General features: G+C 34.6%; 1 protein-coding gene across 12 annotated transcripts in view; it reads right to left on the bottom strand.

Annotated features, from left to right (window-relative positions):
• LOC129786747 (uncharacterized) overlaps positions 1–18542 on the bottom strand; it is an 84976-nt gene that overhangs the window by 45934 nt on the left and 20500 nt on the right. For 5 of the 12 annotated variants that reach the window (XM_055821942.1, XM_055821940.1, XM_055821941.1 and 2 more), the window contains exon 1: positions 13881–14146. In XM_055821942.1, coding sequence (XP_055677917.1) covers positions 13881–14131 — 251 coding nt within the window. In that variant the 5' untranslated portion in view covers positions 14132–14146. Of the gene's footprint in view, positions 1–8298; positions 8851–13880; positions 14147–18542 lie in introns of those variants that run through there. The other 7 variants (XM_055821945.1, XM_055821939.1, XM_055821944.1 and 4 more) reach the window with 4 other exon arrangements.

Genomic DNA, 18542 nt, shown 5'->3' on the forward strand with positions numbered 1-18542 from the left:
TTGGTGAATAGTCCGCATACCTGCACACACTTCACCACCCATCATGTGGTTGGATGAAGGAGAACAAAATTTTTCCATCTTTTCTCTCCCATAGAGAGGAGAAGTGTTGAATATCAAGCTAACATTTCTCATAGTACCATGAATTTATTTGGTATGACTTGTTTTTCACTTCTTCTTTTCTTCTTCATGGTTAAAAAAATCCCTGTGAGCTTTATATCTCAGTGTGTGTTTTCTGTATGTATTTTCGCACGTGTGGTGACTTGAGGTAAGAAGATTGAGAAAAAAAAGAAGCATAAACACAATCTAAAAGATTTATTAAACATATCTCCTCTCCTAATGCTCATCCTTCATTTTTCACGTGTTCAACATTATTGCTTTTATGGTGTGGCGAAATGTTTTGTGTAAATGGCAACGAAAAAAAGTCCAACAACCACATCCATCTTCATCAACGCCCCACAAACCCCCCTCGTTGAAAACAACCCCTCGAAAAATTATGTAAATTGGAAAAGAATAAGCCTGACCGATTGAATATTTTATGCTTTTTATCCTCATCAATATAACTTTCAATTTAACGACAACCGAGTGGATTTTAATTGATAAATTCAAATTATTCTCTGTGCAGCGCAATAAAACACGAAAAGGGAAATGTAGAAAGGAAGAATAATTTGTAAATAATTATTAGGATCAATTATGTTAGTTAAAAGCATATTTTTTATTCCTTAAATGGCTGTTGTTAAAGAAAAATTCTACTTGAATTAAATTTTATAGCTAAAGCACATATCTTTCTTATCATCTCTTTTTATGTATTTTTGCAGTGTTTGTAGGAAGAAAATAAGTTAAATTGTAATATGTGACCGTTGGAACGATGTGTACGATGCAGTAAATGAGAAGAAAATGATAAACTTGAGCCAAAACATCCCCCAAAATTGCCTTGTGATGAACGCATTTACGTTTTTATGACCATCACTTTAATCTACACACAAGTTAGTTCAGCTGAGACCCGCACAATGAATGAGTCCGTTCCGCGTCCGACACCATCAACTGATAGAAGTGATCATAAAGACGTGTAATTAATAGGATTTCTTGGGTTTCACATTTACAACCATTTACAGCGTGCTACAAGCCATAATCGCAAAATGACTCCTCCACAAGCAAAATTCTCCATCGCTTCGTTACATAAAACGCGCCCAATTTTTTTTTGTTTAACAGCAAACATCCCATCAATTTATAATTATGAAGTTGTAACATAATATTTCTATATGGTGTTGATAAGATAAACATAGTGCAAATATTCCCGAGAATTAAGCTTCTCTTTTTCACAAAAAACATATTATATAGGTAGGTATCAATTAAAAAATAACAAATACATTTTCATTTCCTCTCACAATTGTAGAGCAGTTGTTTAAATACACATATACCCCACCATAAATACTCCATTATATGCTCTCAGCTCACAGCAATGAACAATAATAATAATATATTGTATATTCAGCAAATAATATAAATATTAGACAAGAATTTTGGCGTATTGTATGCAGAAATAATGTATTTAGGCTAATAAGGGAAGCTTGGTGCTTTTATGCATATTAGCTGGAAGCTATATGCTCAAGCTCAAGCACACGACACAGCGTCTCGTCTATTGTACACATAAAACAGGAAAAATATTTATACTTTCTCATAAGTAATATTCAAAATGGATACATAAACACTGTGACGTGTGTCTTTTGAAGTCACATAAAATTCAATCCTTTATTTGCTTAAACGGAAACCCAACCGTTATTAACATCAAACGCTGTTAAATAAATTTCATGTCAATCACTCTCCTTTTGCGTTTCTCTGTACAATTGCTTTTGTCAACAAATCAGTTGGATTCTCGATGTGAAATTTCCACGTACCTAGCATACGTACAGCAATGATACCACAAATGTATTTTGAATAGACAATCTGGCTATGTACATATGTATGAAACAATAAAGGTTTTGCGAATCACACGAACTATATAAATTAATAAATGATCAGAGATAAAATCCATAAGATGGTTTCTGTGATTCAAATAACTGCGCAAATCTATTAGTTAGATTAGAATCTTAAGAGCTAGAATTATGGGAATTTTAAATAAACTTTGAATGTTTTTACTTGGAAGGAGATTCGAAAAAGTTTATCATGAAGAAAACGTTGAGATGCTAGAAGAAGGAATTACCATTAAAAATCTTTTTGCCCATCGCCATTGCCATTAAAAGAATAATTTAACCGTCAATTCAATTTACGCTAAAAGACAAGGTTAAGAGTTCACAAAGTCACGACTAAACAATTAACTAAACATTCCATCAAAACTAGAATGATTAATGTTTTGTAATTAGCACTAAAAGGCATAGAATTCAATACCTATACAAAAATTCTAAAAGCTCCTAATTGTTCGGTATTTATTTAAGCTTTTTTTTCATCATAAAAGTTTGTAGCGTTCGCTTTTCCATGGATTTTCTTGATTTTTCAAACTGTCGTAAATTTCATAAATTTCATTAAATTTTTCAGGCTCTCAACCTTAATATTGGCCAACTGCTAGAATTGTTTTTTCTGAGGTTTTATGTGGGACAGATTAATGAGATTTGTGACGTCCCCTCCTCATTGGAAATTTATTTTAATATAGGTTTTGTCTTGATTCCCAGAGTATCCGCACGGAATTGGGGAGCCGAGCTCTTGGCCCCAAAAATCCCCATAGAATGTCGTTGAGTGATCCGCGCGTGAGTGGACGGAAGAGGCTACTGTCCGGATTGAGCCGGAAGGGGCTGCACCCGAAGTGCGAAGAAGAGAAGTACCATCGCTCTCCCACTGGAAAGGAAAAGATGCTGCCGTCTACGATGCCCCATGTCGATGGATGTGACCCCACGGGCTCCGTGAGCAAAGGAAAACCCTTTCACTGCCGAGCCAATGGCAGAAGAAGGGCAGAAGTGAGTACCCAAAGATGGAAGAAGCTTCTACACTGCAACATTCGTCGTGGGAGACGAATTCTACGTGCTGTGCGTCGTGAGACCGACGGTTGTGAAGATGCCCTCCACCGAGATGAGCTTCAGGAGAACTCCGAGTGGAGGACATGGATTCCCTTTCGGGGATGGGGAAAGTCCTCAAGCCTGACGCCGAAGGATGAGCATCAGGAGAACACCAAGTGGAAGACATGGATTCCCTCGCGGGACTGGGGAAAGCAGCATCCAGAGAACACCAAGTGGCTGACATGGATTCCCTCCCGGGAATGGGGAAAGTCCTCAAGCCAGATGCCGATGGATGTCAATGGGACGTGGCGTGCGAGGACACTCGCCGAAGAGACAGGAATCAGCGAAAACCTGTATCAAGTAACTATGTTTCATGTCTAACAATTCTCGTCGAATGACGAGTGGCGCCCAACATAAAAGTCATTTAAAGTAACTTGTAAAATTCTAAATTTCAATCCTTGCTTTTCTTTTCCTTAAATAATTTAAATTAAAGTTCCAATTAAAGTTGCCTACTTGTGGATAAAAGAAATGGTTTAATTCTTGCCAATTTTAATTATAGAAAACTGAAATTCTGAATAAAATTTATTAGTGCAAAAGTATAAAGAAAATCTTTTCCTTTCCATGAAAAGAGGTTCATTTCAAGTTCTATTTTCTTTCTCACAGGTATTTTTTTATTGACCAGTACAATATTTCCTTACTGCGTGTAAGGAAGAAGAAACAAAAAAAAACAAAAAGCTCAAAGGGAGTTAAAGGAAATTGAATGAAATACGCAACATCGGAGTGGTATGAGTAAGAAAAAAAACTTCCTGAAGAAACTCATTGAAGGACATTGAGTATGATTTGTGTGATTTTTCTCCTCCTTTTTGCACCTCAATTTGTGCAGAGATTATACTAAGAAAACACACCATGAGCTTTCTGCTATAGCCATAAATCTATTATACTATATATCAAGCATATAAAGCGTGGAAAAGTTTCCATTATTGCGTCCAAGAGCAAACGGGAAAAGAAGCTGCTGTAATAGACAAACAAGTGAGGAAAACTTTTTACTTTACACAGCTCCGGGAGTAAATGTTCTCCTCCACCCGTGATAAGGCTTTTTTGAGATAAAATCAATATGGTTTTACGCTTAATCCTTAGAGACTTTTTTCTCTTTATTTTCCGCCGCGTGCAAACTTTTGTCCAAAAAGCTGTTTATAATGTAACCTCAATCACATAGAAATCCCAGCGGTGCCAAAAACTTGAGATTACAGGCCAAATATCTCAAAGCTATGTGCGCAATGGTTTTGTACTTAAAGAAAAAAAAACAAGTGTTATGATTCTTTTTTTTGCTAAACTCAAATTAAAAGTTCCCCAAGTAGTGACATAATTAGTTAATCCCGAGATAAGGAGGAGTGTGTGAAAAATCTTTATTAGTTTCTGTTGTGTATTGTAATCTTAGGGGGAATTCAGTTGAACGACATTTAGGAATTTTGTGAAAGTATTTTTGTACAAACATGTACTTTAGATTTGAGATAATTGAATTATTGAGACATTTTTGTGCTCACTTCTTCTTTCTTCAGTCTGATAAGCAGAAAATTGCACATAAAAGTGGAAGAGAAGCTTGAAAACGTTTTCATTCATCGCCGCATTGAATGGCTTAATTGCTGTGTCTCAACACTTTCAATTTATAATTTTATATCTAATTATTATTGTTTTTATCTTTCCGCACTTACACATAGCATCTGTTTGACATGAAAATATGTAATTTTTAAACAAAAATATCAATTTTAAAATAAATCCAATTTTAAGAGAGCTTAAATAAAATTCGTAGAGTTAATCGATATAGAGTTAACAGTGGGAGGGAAATTGTTTTCCATTTAATTTCTCTAATTTATCGTGTTAGTTCCAAATGGCATAAACTGAAATGTTAAATTAAAAATACAAACGCGCAATGTTTGAATTGCTGTATACAATTTTGCAGCACTAATTTCCAACATTCATCCATTATTCATTATGAGAAAATGCAGATAAATTTACCCCCAAAGACCGTCTTGTGTCTTGTTCAATTGATTTAGCCATATAAAATGCAATTACAGTTGATTGAATTAAGTACAAAGAATTGCTTCTAATCACATTTTCTCTATAAATAGAACGTTATATTTATTTACCTATTTTCCGTGAAGATCATCTCATTAACTCATGTTTCTTAATTTACATCTGAGTGAGAGACTATAGTTGATATTTAATTACGTGAGAGACTTTACACTAGACAAGCTACATAGGAGAAGGATTAATCACACAAAATTAGGTGAAATTATCTAAGAAATAAGAAAGAGAGAGATCCATTGAGAAATTATGTAAGTTTGACAAGAGAAATTGCTCTTCGTGCTGAAGATTCTCGATTATTACCCATCTCTTATGGAATAACGACTGGAGTAGCATATTAATTTTGTAATTTAAAAGTCTAATTAAACATGAAAATTGGGGGATTGTGTGTGCAGCATAGTGGCTGTGGCGAGAAAATGTGCATTTTAAGTAAATATAACATTCACAGCAACATGTTGCGATAAAAGAGGAATTAAATGTCTAACAATCACCGGAACTACACATTTCATACATATACTTATAATTAGATTTATAATTTGTTTCCCAAACAATTGCAACAATTTCTCACATTTTACGAAAACTCACTAAATTTTCATATCTCTTTTGCTTGTGAAATGTGTTGTTGGTATCATTTCCAATGCGTAGGTTTTATATGCAACACACACCAGCAGCATTGTTGCTGTACCAGAAGCACATCGAGAAACAAGATTAATATTTTTATATGCATAGCATGAAAAGTAATTAAATTTTCTTTGCATTTTCATGGTAGCGCAAAAATGGTAGCAAGTACTTTTTTGTAAGGGTTGTATGCATTTTGTTTAAATTACATTTTAAATACAATTTATACTGAAAACATTACAATGTGGGTTTGTCTGGGCGGCTATATGTCTTATTTTCTTCTATCGTGCGTCTTATACCAAAGCTCACATCGAATGAAAATATTCGTGACACAATTTAAATGTGAGACATGAATTTCTCATAGTATATAAATCCACTTACATATCTTTTCACTGCATGGAAAATCACATGAATTTAGACGTTTTTTTCTCTCTCACACATGGTTTAAAGAAGAATAGAAGGAATGTGCCGGGAATTTGGTTTGTGTGCAAGAAAATGCAACAAGTTCAACAGATATCCAAGTTCAAGTAACACACGAGGGTGGAGAAAATTTATATATTTATTTATGGACCCATTTCCCGTTGCATTCACGTTGCGATTTAAAGTTCTAATGTACCTATCTAGCATTGACCTATATTCGGTGTAATTAAATACATCTCAACAGGTCGCGGATGTTTAGTTACACGATGTGTGATGGATGACCGCGTGTTTGTAGCACATTTTGTGGTCAATCTCAATACCGTAACATGGATGTTTTTTGCATAAACATCAACAGCGGCATGCAAAATTGTTCTAATTTATTGAGCAGTTAGTCAATTAAGTGATTAAGTGATGTATTTGGGTGAATTGCTGAGAGAAAATTCAAAGAAAAATATATAAAATGAGACGCTGTTGGGAGATAAAAAAAATGTTGACATGATTAAAAGAATTGCGTCTTGCTTAATGCATCGTGAGACTGAGAACAAGATTCTTCTGATTGATATGAATAGCAGGGTGATAATTCTAAATTGCAACGATGCATAATTGTGATTTTCACACGAGGTTCTTCACAGTGTTTTGCATAAAAATTTCAGAAAAAAAGAAATCGTTAGAAAGAGAAGAATTCTGTACCCTTTGAATGTAAAAAAATAGTAATTTAATTTTACCCTGATAAATAAATTATCAAGAATTTTAATTTGCATTGGAGAATGAAGTCTTTTTCTTGGAATTTTGTCAAATTATTTAAGGAGAAACATTCGAAATTCTAAGAATAACTGAAAGGTTTCACTATTAATCGCCTTACCATAAAGCTTAATCTACGCATGAGGAGCTTTGCAGTATCCTCTATTTACCAATCCATTCCATTAGAATATTCACAACGTTGTATATAGCTTTATGAGCTTTGAAATAAGCTCCCAATTTATTTACTTATCGGTAACATGAGATAGTTTCAATATAGTTTACATAATATGTACAATTTCATCAAAGGAATAGAGAAGTAGAACTTTTCTTCATAATTCTCCAACGAGCCATGGTTGATGGTAAAGTTTATATTTAAAAAAATATTTTAAAAAAAAAGTAATAATAAAAACCAACATTTTTCATTCGTGAGCTATTTTTATCCCTTCCAGGAATAAGGATATATCCTGCTAGTTTACAATAATTAAAAAAAAATTAATGAGCAAAAGTTCTAAAGAATCTTCTAATCCTGAATATAAAATAACCCACCATCTCTTATATTAAGAGACGCAATTTAATTCATTTCCTCTCAATCCTTTCTCTCCCTGTATAAATTCATTTGAAAGGGATAATTAGCTTAATCATATACCTTTGAACATTATTGTAGCATAAGCTCCTTTCTAAAATCTATTCGCAATTTTTTGCTATGTAATAAAATATTTATATAACCAAGCATTAGGGTAAGAAATTTAATAAAAAAAAAAAATCTCCACAATCTCTGTCAGAAGAGGAGGAAAAAAAATTGAGAAAAGTGGTTGAACCACATGAACGACACGAACACATTGCCATATGACTGTGCAGTATGGGATGCTAACCTGTGGCATCTTTTGTCCCATTACAATCTAATCAAATGGCGAGAGAGAGAGCGAAGAAATTCCGAAAGAAAGTTTGTTGGATCATTTCGGATGATGGGGAAGAAATTGAGTGGATACGAAAGAAAAAAAGTTAATTCAAGGCTCCCGGATGGCGCCGGAAGAGCTTTTTCGGTACGTATCTCTCCTCGAGTATTTGTTCTACACCTTAACACCACCAAAGTGTTAAAGTTTCCTCCAATACAGCAAGACCGGTTTGCTGCCTATTCACGTATAAACGTTGGTGCGCGATTGCAATAAAAAGAAATCAAACTTTTCCGTCTCCATCGTTTTTATTGTATGGTGGAAACTATATATCCAAAATGGCATTGAGTTTGTAAGAAAATGATCTAATTCCTACACTTAGCACCTATTTTTGCAATTCGTACGTATAGCGATTTAGTCATCACAATTGGCAACAAGGTGACACTGGGTGGGGTGTGGGAGGCCACCCAAAAAATGGGTGGAAAACTTAATGATAAAAAATTGCGCGGGGAAAAGCACAGAAAGCTTAAAAAGATTGAAAATTTTCTTTAAACCTCCTATTGGTGCTATTTTCCTGTCTTGCCTTTAAGCAAGTTTCTTTTTCTTCATTGTTGCTGTTGCTGCTGCTGCTGGAAGTCTCTGGCTCCATGATGGCCGCTGACATTGTTTTCTTCTGTCTTGTGTGTTACTTCTTTACCAACACAGCACCTTTTCTCCCCAACAAAACACTCAAATTTCCACATGAACTCATCACTTATCGCAAAAGTGCCACCATAAGTGGAATTTTCACTGCACAAATGCACAATTTTCCCCGTGTCAGGCACAAAAACACTTTGCGCACATAACTCTTATTGGGAGCAACAGCCACAAGTTGTGAGTGAATTAATAGCACTCGCGGAGTATCATATAAGCAATTTCGAATCGTTCGCAGTGCAAAAGTCGACTGACGAGGCTAACAAATACAAGAACTCTCTTGCCTTTGCTTAAGCCACCGAACTGTTCGTCAGCAGATATTACCTGCTGTGTACTCTGTGATACGACACTATATCCATGTATTCGTGCACCTTTCCACTATACGTTCCGAGACTTGAGCTATTCAGCGTCTCAAAGTAAACATACGGCTGAGAATTTTACACAGAGTGATCATAAAGTCAGATTCTTTGGTCGAGGAGGAGTTCTCTTAAGTTAAGAGACTTCACCCCATAGGGCATGAATTTCCTATGAAATCATATTCAATGGACAATAAGTTGCTCTCATCTATCATACATTGTCTCTGACAGACAATTCCTTCAGGTCAGAGGAAGTCATATTTCTAAAGAATCTTGCTCTTACTGCACTATCCTCTCAGTCAGATGATCTCTTAAGACATATGATAGGGAGTACCTATTTGTGTTGGTGTCAACTCCAACACTACTCGATGCTACACTCTCTCTCTTTTGACTCTCATTCACCCAGGGAACAGGTGAGAAGTCATCTTCACAACACACACACATAAGGAGGTGGGAATGTTGCTTGGAAGAAGTGTTGGCATTCACAAACATAGGAGGGCACTTAATTTCCTATTGATGTAATATGTATACACTTCCTATTTGTTCCATGATAAGGGAAAGTTTTGACGAAATATAAAGCAATGAAGCTTCAGTTAACTTTAAGCCCCAATAAAATGTTTATGGGAAATTCTAGCAGCAGCAGAGAGAGAGGAAATATTTGGAAATTTAGAAGTTTTATTACCGTATTTAACGATGAATTTGCCCGTTGATACTTACATACTACCGTATACATACATACATAAGTCGCAACCTAATTTATGCTTCTAGATCACAATGATTTTTTTTCCTAGACATTTTAATGTCCGGTCAGGAAATTAAAAGCACATTTGAAATATTTATTGAGTACATGATTGGGATTTTTATTTTGGAGCTATATAATGAACTATATATGAAACTACAAATAGCTAAATTTTGTTATGTATATATTCACAAAATTCCTTTAAACTTATCTAAGAAGAATAAAAAGATTCTTTGAACACTCCGGCGGAAATTCTGGGAAGCCAAAAAAGCATAAGAATCCTTAAAGCTTTCAAGTATGTATATAATTAGAAAAGCTTCTGAAATAAAACTTTGTTAAAAGAAGTCATTTGAGAAAATTTTAAAACAAAGACAAAGAAAGCATAATGAGCTTCTTCATGAGTATTAAGATAATGTCCTTTGTTCCGTTTAAAGGGTGTTTAAGGGAGAGAAAAAAACCCTTAAATACCCTAAAATCCATTGCTCATTTTCTTGCAACAAATTCCACTACAATACCACCTTATTTGCCAAAGTTATACGCGCTCCTACTCTTCACGTATCCCCCAACATGTCAAAAAACTGTTTAATATCGTGACAAGTTTGTGATAAATGGAACCAAATCGAATTTGTTTCACCTCATCATTAATCATGGTGCGAGAAGACCCTTTTTTGCGAGAGGTGGAAAAGGATATGAAATAGTGATGGGTTGACATAGGACTGACAAACTTAATAGAAGGTTCAGAAAATCTATATGTACATAATACAATCCCCTCTGTGCCTATATAAAAGCACTTAATTTTCCGGGTGCCTCCGAGATAAATCGAAAGATATTGCAAATTGCTTCAACATGAGCATTTCATTTGATATGAATAATGAAAAAGCTTCTTGATGAAAAAAATTGTAAGAAATTGAGGTTTTTTGATAAATAAATCGTTTTATTTTACGAAGAACTTTACACAAATTACGCTTTTATGTGGCATTTGTAATTTGAACTATTTTCTCTTCGTTCCAATTTCGTTCGAGTTTGGAATTATAAATTAATTCATTTCAGTGGACAAAGTTAAACTTTAGTGGTTACATGTCATTTAATTCATCAAGTAATTGAGGCTTTTGGTATGTACTTTGAGGGCTCTAAATGTGAACTTTGCACCAACACACAGTCATATGATAATACTCTAGAAATAATTTGCAGGAAAAGCTCTAAAGCTCCCCAACTGTATGTATGGGAAATGATAGTCTATGCATGTTTAATTGAAACTTTCAAAATCCATTATGGTTTTGCATTTAATTGCATTGAATTTTAAATTATATGAACTGATATATTTCATAGAATTATGAATAAATTAAATATTATTTAAAAAAAATGAATTTACGATTTATTCTATGTATTAGGGGAGATTAGAATGTGCCGGGTCACGCAAGGGGTTGGGAAAAGCTCGGAAAAATTGCATTTCACTTCAAGATTAAATGAAATGATTTGAGAGAAAATTATAAGGGGGAAAATTTCTTATTTAATCGGTTTTAATTTAGATTTTTACGACATATTTTACTACAAAAGAAGCCGAAGAAATTATTTGAAAAAAATTTCTTTCCGCTTTATTTCATCGCAATAAAGTTCTAAATAGAGTTGAAAGTTTCAGTGAAAATAATTAAAAATAAATTATTTTAAATTGAATATAAAATGATTTCAATAATTTTTGTAAATAACACCAATAATAATGCATAAAATATGATATGTGGAAAATATTTAACATAAAGTTCTATAAATTATTCAAAAATCCACCCTATTTGAGCTTCAAACTTTAAACATGATGCTCAACAAGTGAAGGAGTGAAGGAAAACTGAATACATCTCGAAGGGTTACATCGATTTTATATATAGGTACATAAACAGGTATATAGAAAACGAGGTAAATTGTCGCTTCGCTCCAATTTACATCGCCCCGCTTCGCGGGGATTTGTTGCGCTTCGCGCAAATTTTAGAGGAAAAAAATTGTGATGGTTTGATTGAGGCCACTTATATATCCCGGAGAAAAATTTCGGAAAGAGAAGAAATCATTTTCATACAACATTTCAGGCGCCAAATTCAAAAATTTGCAAAAACTGCATGAAATCTCTATGGGGGGTACCTGAAGGGGGGCTTTGGGGGGAAAATGAATACGGCCATCTGAAACCGCCTGTTATAAGGAGCCTCTGTACCAAATTTCATCGCGATTGGTCAAACGGTGTGGATTTGTATAGAAAAGTCGGAACGACGATTACCAACAAACAGGCCTTTCTTTATTATATAGATTTTACATGTCAAATTGTGCAACAGGCCGCCACATAATCCTCATAAATATTTATTCGCGCATTCTATGCGCTATGAAATATTTCAGGTATAATTAAATGTCAATATAAATGCTATCTATGTATGAAAAACTTTTAAACAAAAGTATTTATGGAATCAATAATGCAAAAATTTTAATAAAATATTTCAATGGCATTTTAATGGTTCCACAAAACACTGGCATTGCATTTTTAATGCCACAAACCACAGGTTATTTAAACGCAAAAAAAATATCCTTCCCCGTCATTATTGAGATGGAATTTGAGAAAGTTCACAGGTGTGGACTTTCCTCCCATTGACAAGTCAAAGTGTCACGATGAGGAAACTTTTTGAGCATCATCGCTGAAATATTATATTAAATTCTCATTCTTTTGTCTTCATAATAAAAAAAATAAGGAAAAACCAGAAGATAATAAAAAGGAGGCATATCAAATATCCTTTACATTACGAATAACGCAATATTGTATATTTTTTCTCAAGAAATCCTCTCGCGTCTTTTATGTCTTGAGCGCGTATTTTTTTCCTGTGCCTCGCACAAGGAGATTTTCATAATCCATTTATCTTTGTCAGGTGGATGGATAAAATTCTCCGAACGAGTAAAGTAATCCTTTTTATGCATTGTGTACACGTTTATTTGAAAAGTTTAGCCCACCAGATAATTTACCATCTGCTTTATTGAAAATATTCCATCTCATTCTTTTTATGTGCTCTATCCGGGGTAAAAAACACCACCGTAAAGCTCAAAAAAAAGTTCTCCAAGTAAACTTCCGCTGTGTTTGTTACATTTGCGGGGGAGCTTTCAGGGAGAATTCATGAAGCATTTGTGGGTCAGAGGAACGTATCATTTCCATAAATTTGAATTTTTGGTCATTGCAAATTCCATCGAATTAGTTTTGAGCTAAAAGTTTAACTAATGACCACCCCTGAACGGAATAATAATTTGCCACATATTAGCTAGGATGATATAACCCCAACGTCAATGTATTTAAATTTGCTTGAATACTGTACGACGTAGTAGTTTCACAAAGTGAATTTTTAATATTATTTCCCTAATTTTATTGATGATGATGTAGCATATCATCAAGCATTATATGCTTTGTTTTTTTTTTTGCATAAAATAATTTACAATGGGGGCGTGGTTTTAACATGTTTTTAGGGTAAATTATTTTCCACGTTTTCCCAGTTAAAAAAATGTAAAATAAAAAAAAGCTTTAAAGCTTTTAATGAATGTTTTATCATGACCTCAAAGGACAATTTTAAAAATGAATAAACTCCTTTATTGAGGCGGCTTCAATGCTGCTCTTGTGGTATGCTAAACATTAACTTCTTCATTGTTAAGTAGAATATTTATTTAGTTCTTACTTTTATTCAAATATTCATTGTGCATGAACGCAAATATGATACCCATGACCACGTTAAAGAGCGAAATATAATGTTTCTTTATTGACTCATAAAATACCAAAGAATCGCCATTAAATAAAATAATTCTTTACGGGAATGTATAGGGGGATACTTTCAGAGTTTTATGAGAAGCCCCATGAACAAGCCATCCCCATCTTTTACCCAGTCTAAAGGTAGCCTTTACTGTCATTCACTGCAAAAGGACATGCCTATGATGGTGAAGTGAGAAATGTATACCTTCATAGGGGTGGAAAGGGGATGGTGGGATAAATTAATTCCACCCCCTTCCCCGCGATACTATAAATTCCCATTGTTAACGTCATATCAATGAAAAGGATGGCACCGTGAGAAGCATGAATATTAATAGTGGGAGGCATCACCTGTTGTTAGTATTATGCATATACAGAAAATATAACAAAAGCCAAATGGAGGAGCATTCATATGCATATATGATGGTGGGGGTGGTATGAAATGCAAAAAAGATCATTGTGTGTAAAACTCGTGCAGAAAACATGCCCTATGAGAAGCACCTACACACCATTTTATCCTTTTCTGCTGACTATATAAACATAATTCATATAACATTGAGAGAGAACAATGATGCAGTGATCTTTCCTTACATAATCCTCGTTGCTTCACGCTGCCGGATCCCCTCATCTCGTTGCAACACAGCCAGGATCATTTGACGTTCACGCTCAGATAAATTATCAAGGACCTGTGTTGTGGTGACTGCAAAGTCCGGTGTGAGATTGCTGAAAGTACTGTTGGGTATACTACTTCCCTGATAGTTGTGGTTGCTCTCGAAGGAACGTACATTGATGGACGGTGTGGCGGGTAGGCGAGCACTTCGGCCACTCGCCATGGAATCCATCGACCGCCTAGAAAGATAGAATGAAGATGCATGGATGTTACCACATTACAAATGAACTACACAACATACACACAAAAAAACGGAACATTATTGTATGGCTGGCTAAAAGAGAAAAGCTTTGATTATTTTATATGCGCACACTGTGAGAGTCAAGGCGATGTCACAAGACACACACAATGTTTGTTTTTAATTTAAGCGTGCTGCAGAAAGAATTTGCTGTGAGCAAAAATTGAAAAATTAAATTTTTTTGAACGATTTGAAAGCGTCTATTAACTCACTACATACCTTCAAAAGCTTCTAAAATACTTTTAAAAAAATGCTAAATACCTTCAATTTATCTATATTTACTTTCAAAGCAATAATGTGGTGTATATCGTCTATGAAGCTTACTATATGAGAATGATATGAACATTCTGTTAACTTTTTCCCATCTCCGGCGATGATATTTTAACGTGCTTTCTGAAACTTTCATACGATATGTATGCATAAATGTTCATACGAAAGCTTTCGGAAGAAAAAGAAGCAAAAAAAAGGGTGAACATAAAAAAGAGAGATAGAGGAAGCGCTCAACATCTTTCTCCTCACTCACTTCATGTGCAAAATAGCAAAATAGAGAACTACCAAAAATGTTACATATGAATAAAATCTGCAGGAAAAGTGTGATAATTCAGCACAGGATACAGCTCTAAGATGGAAAGTTAAGCAAATGTAGGAAGCATATATGTAGGGTTTTATGCGAGATTTGTACTATCAATCTCTTTTTGCAATTTCTCCAACTTCATTCTCATACACATTTAATGGACATTTCCCTTCTTTTGCAAAGCGAAAGCCAACATAAAGTTAATATTCTGTAAAATTTCCAATTTATCTCTCAATTGTGTCGTACGTACTTGCAACATATACTATGTAAGTATTATTCTTATGTAGGTACATAAAAAAAATATTATATTATGCCCACCTTACTTTATTATGTTCAAGTCATTCAAACGCAAAAGATAACACTTTCCTCATATTTTTTTTCCCAAAAATTTTGCATAAGGAAAAAAAATGAAAATGTATTGGATATCAAACGAGCCGTAAAATACCTCTCGAATCCTTTTCTCAGCCTTTAGCTTTTCAAATATTTTTCTACCCTTTAAATGTGTTTTCCTCCCCCTTTTCACCCCCAATGAGGATTCCACGAAGGCGAGTTTTTTTTTTTCAATCCCAAAAACCCAAGAAAAATCATTTACTTTGTAATGTTTCGACTTTAAAAAAAAACCGAGACTCGCTTTCTGAATGCTAAAGAAGGATTTCTTTCCAGTTATCTCCCACAAGAGATAATCCCAAACGAAGCAGAGTGATGAAATCATATTTCAATCCATCTCTATACTGAGATGACTCCCCGACATTGACCCCATTTGTGTCACCATTGAACGGGGGAATTGCAAGGATAAAGTCTCAAATGTAATCCGCAAGTGTTTTTGATCTATTTCAGAGACATTTTAGCTTTCAAGAGAGATTAGAGAGATTTATTATATTCGCATTTTGGTGTATCACAAGTCGATAAGCCATTGAAAAGCAAAGACTCACAGAAGATCGAATTAACCAAAGAGAAGCAAGAAGAAAATTTCAACAACAAAGCGCGAGTAGAAAAGCTCGAGGAAAGCTGGATGGAAAAAAGCTAAAAATAAGCTCTTTATTATATGATAGATGTTTCAAAGAGTTTAGCTAGTCGGTGTATCTTCTGTAGAGATTGTAAAGTAAGTAAGGTAATATCTGAAAACATTTAGCAAAGCTTTAAAGCTCTTCCGTAATTTATATATTTGAAATTCAAACTTCCGCTTTTTGAGATATATTGTGAAGCTTAAAAATGATGTAGAGATATTGCGTTATACCTAGAAAAATAACTGGAAGTTATCAAAATGAAGCAAAAGAACCTTTTTTTCTGAGAAAATGTCAGAAATTGCAGAGAGAGACATGAAGGGCGAGGGGTTCATAGGTTATCTTCAATATTTCTGCTATATAAAAGAAAATAAATATTGCAACCCTTAGTACGCCACCCATAGAGGCTTTTCCACATGAATTTATGAAACATACTGCATGAAAATCATGCTGGCATATTGAATAGGATGATAAATGGAGTGGTGGATATAGGGTGTGTGTAAGAGAGTTCATGTATTGGAAAATTGCGAATTCGTAGATTGTGCACAATACATAAGTTATAAGTCTAGTCACTCTCTGAAAGCTCACCCGTATACAGAAGGGTGGGAGATGGTACTAAATGTTCCAGGAGCTCTCACAGGTATTTGCAATTCTGGATGTTTACTCAAGCGCAGGTGAATTGAAAGGGATGCTGAATTCAGAAGATAAGTGGGAATTGCGACGGTGCTACGGGTTGCAGGCACAAATTATGGATTAACCCCGTGAAGGATTTTGTTTGCAAATGTAAAAAGGGGGGATCAATACTTTATGTTTATTTAACATTATCAACTCGGTTAGGTCGATTGCATCGCATAAAAGAGACAGTTCATCCCCTATTTATCTCTCTATAAAACGCAAAAACCCTCTTCTGCGTACTCTTTGTCCTTCTGGCGTACTTGAGAGAGTAACTCCCAAAGGATTGTCTCGTAAATTTCCATTTTCTCTCTGGGTATCCCTTAGCTAATAGAGAAAGTTCTCCTTATTCTTTTTTTCGTTAAAAAAATCTGCTTGAGATAAAAGGAAAATAAATCTTCATCACGTAATACAAATTTGCTTATTTGAAAGGTCACTGAACCGGCAAATTGACCTTTCCTGGCTTTTAACAAACTTTTTGGTACTCTACGCCCCTTTGTGAAGAAGATAACTTTCACCCGCGCCAAACAAACCAATAAAATGTGGGCGTCATTTTATTGAAATGCTATTTTACGGCACGTAAATTTCGATCTTTAAATTTTTACACACAAGGAGACATATTTTATAGACGATTTTGGCAGCCTTTTCATGATTATATGCACATCTGTGCTGTGATTTTGGGATGGAGGTTTTTTGAATATTCTCTAGGAAGGGCAAATAGGATCCTGTATTGGCTCTCTTGTTTGAGATTTCATATATTTTGTAAAAGAATTTTCATCAAATATGTAAGACTAATAAAATGCAAAGGCCAAGAATTTTTAAATATTTTTTTCCTAATTATTTTTTCGCTTAAAAAGCATTAAAAATTCTCTCTTAAGCTATTCGTGTTTTTTGATCATACGTTGACGTAAATCATTTTTTTTTTTGAAAACGTCTTGTTTAAGTTAGAAATGCGTTTCATGTTTCAGTAATGTTTTACGCATTCTTTTACATTTTGCTGTGAGTTCCCCGAATATATTTAAGCTTTTGGTAAGTATGTAATATGAAAGTCGAGCAGAGTAGTTTCTAAAATCAGAACAAATTACATTTCAAAGCTCAGAGAATATTCCCACAAGTTTCGACTTGAGCTTTCTCCCGCTATTATAAGCTCAATAACTTTACCACCCCTTCATCTCTCAATCAATAAATGTTAAACTTTCCGGTGTTATTGAGGAAGTTGAAAGACACAAAAAAACGATCCGTCTCACTCGTTTAGAATAATCAGATTAAGCGTCAGAATATTTTAGTTAGACTCTGCCGAAAGCAATTGAGGTAGTTGTATGCTCTAAATCCCTTGAGAGCAAATAAATCTTTCACACTGAAAAATCTCACAAATGAGTCACAAAATGGTGTGTGTCAAATACAGGAGATAGCCTTTATGTATGTACGTGTTCGATAGGGGTGTCTGTATGTAAGAAATTGAGTAATAAATTGCGTGTGAAGTCCATCTTTCACCATGGATGGCGATATAGGAAAATTTATGGTGCTGAACACACACACAGCTTCTAATAAACTTGGAGAGGATATATAATGTATATATAGTAAGAAAGCTCCACAGAGTGTGGACATCATTCGCATGGGAAAGCCATTTGGGATTCTTCTTAGTACCCCAATGGTCGACTAATAAAAGGTACACCTACAACGCCTGGGACGAATGGAATGGAAGGAGTTGAATTTATGTAGTTTTCCCGAAAAGCAATCATTACCCATGGACATTTCTTTTATGTTTCTTCTCAGGACGCCTAAACGAGACACGGCACAAGGCAATGAACTCTCTCTCATTCGGTGTAGAAAGACGTGCTGAGGGGTTTTAATTAATTCCGAAATTTGTGAATTGTTTCTGCTGTTTTGATGAGAAAGAAAACGGAAAATCTGGAAGGTTTTTCCTCCCCTGTGGATTTTAATGCGAAAACTTTCTACATGAGCAAAATACGCGTGGGAGTTGAATTTTACTCCCCCCTATTCAGCATGTCTCCAACATCATGCGGGTTTGATGTACATATATTCTTGGGAGACATGCTTACGTTCGCATTGACATCTCCTTTTGCATCCTTAC

The sequence above is a fragment of the Lutzomyia longipalpis genome, chromosome 1, assembly GCF_024334085.1.
Source record: "Lutzomyia longipalpis isolate SR_M1_2022 chromosome 1, ASM2433408v1".
Taxonomy (NCBI): Eukaryota; Metazoa; Arthropoda; class Insecta; order Diptera; family Psychodidae; genus Lutzomyia; species Lutzomyia longipalpis.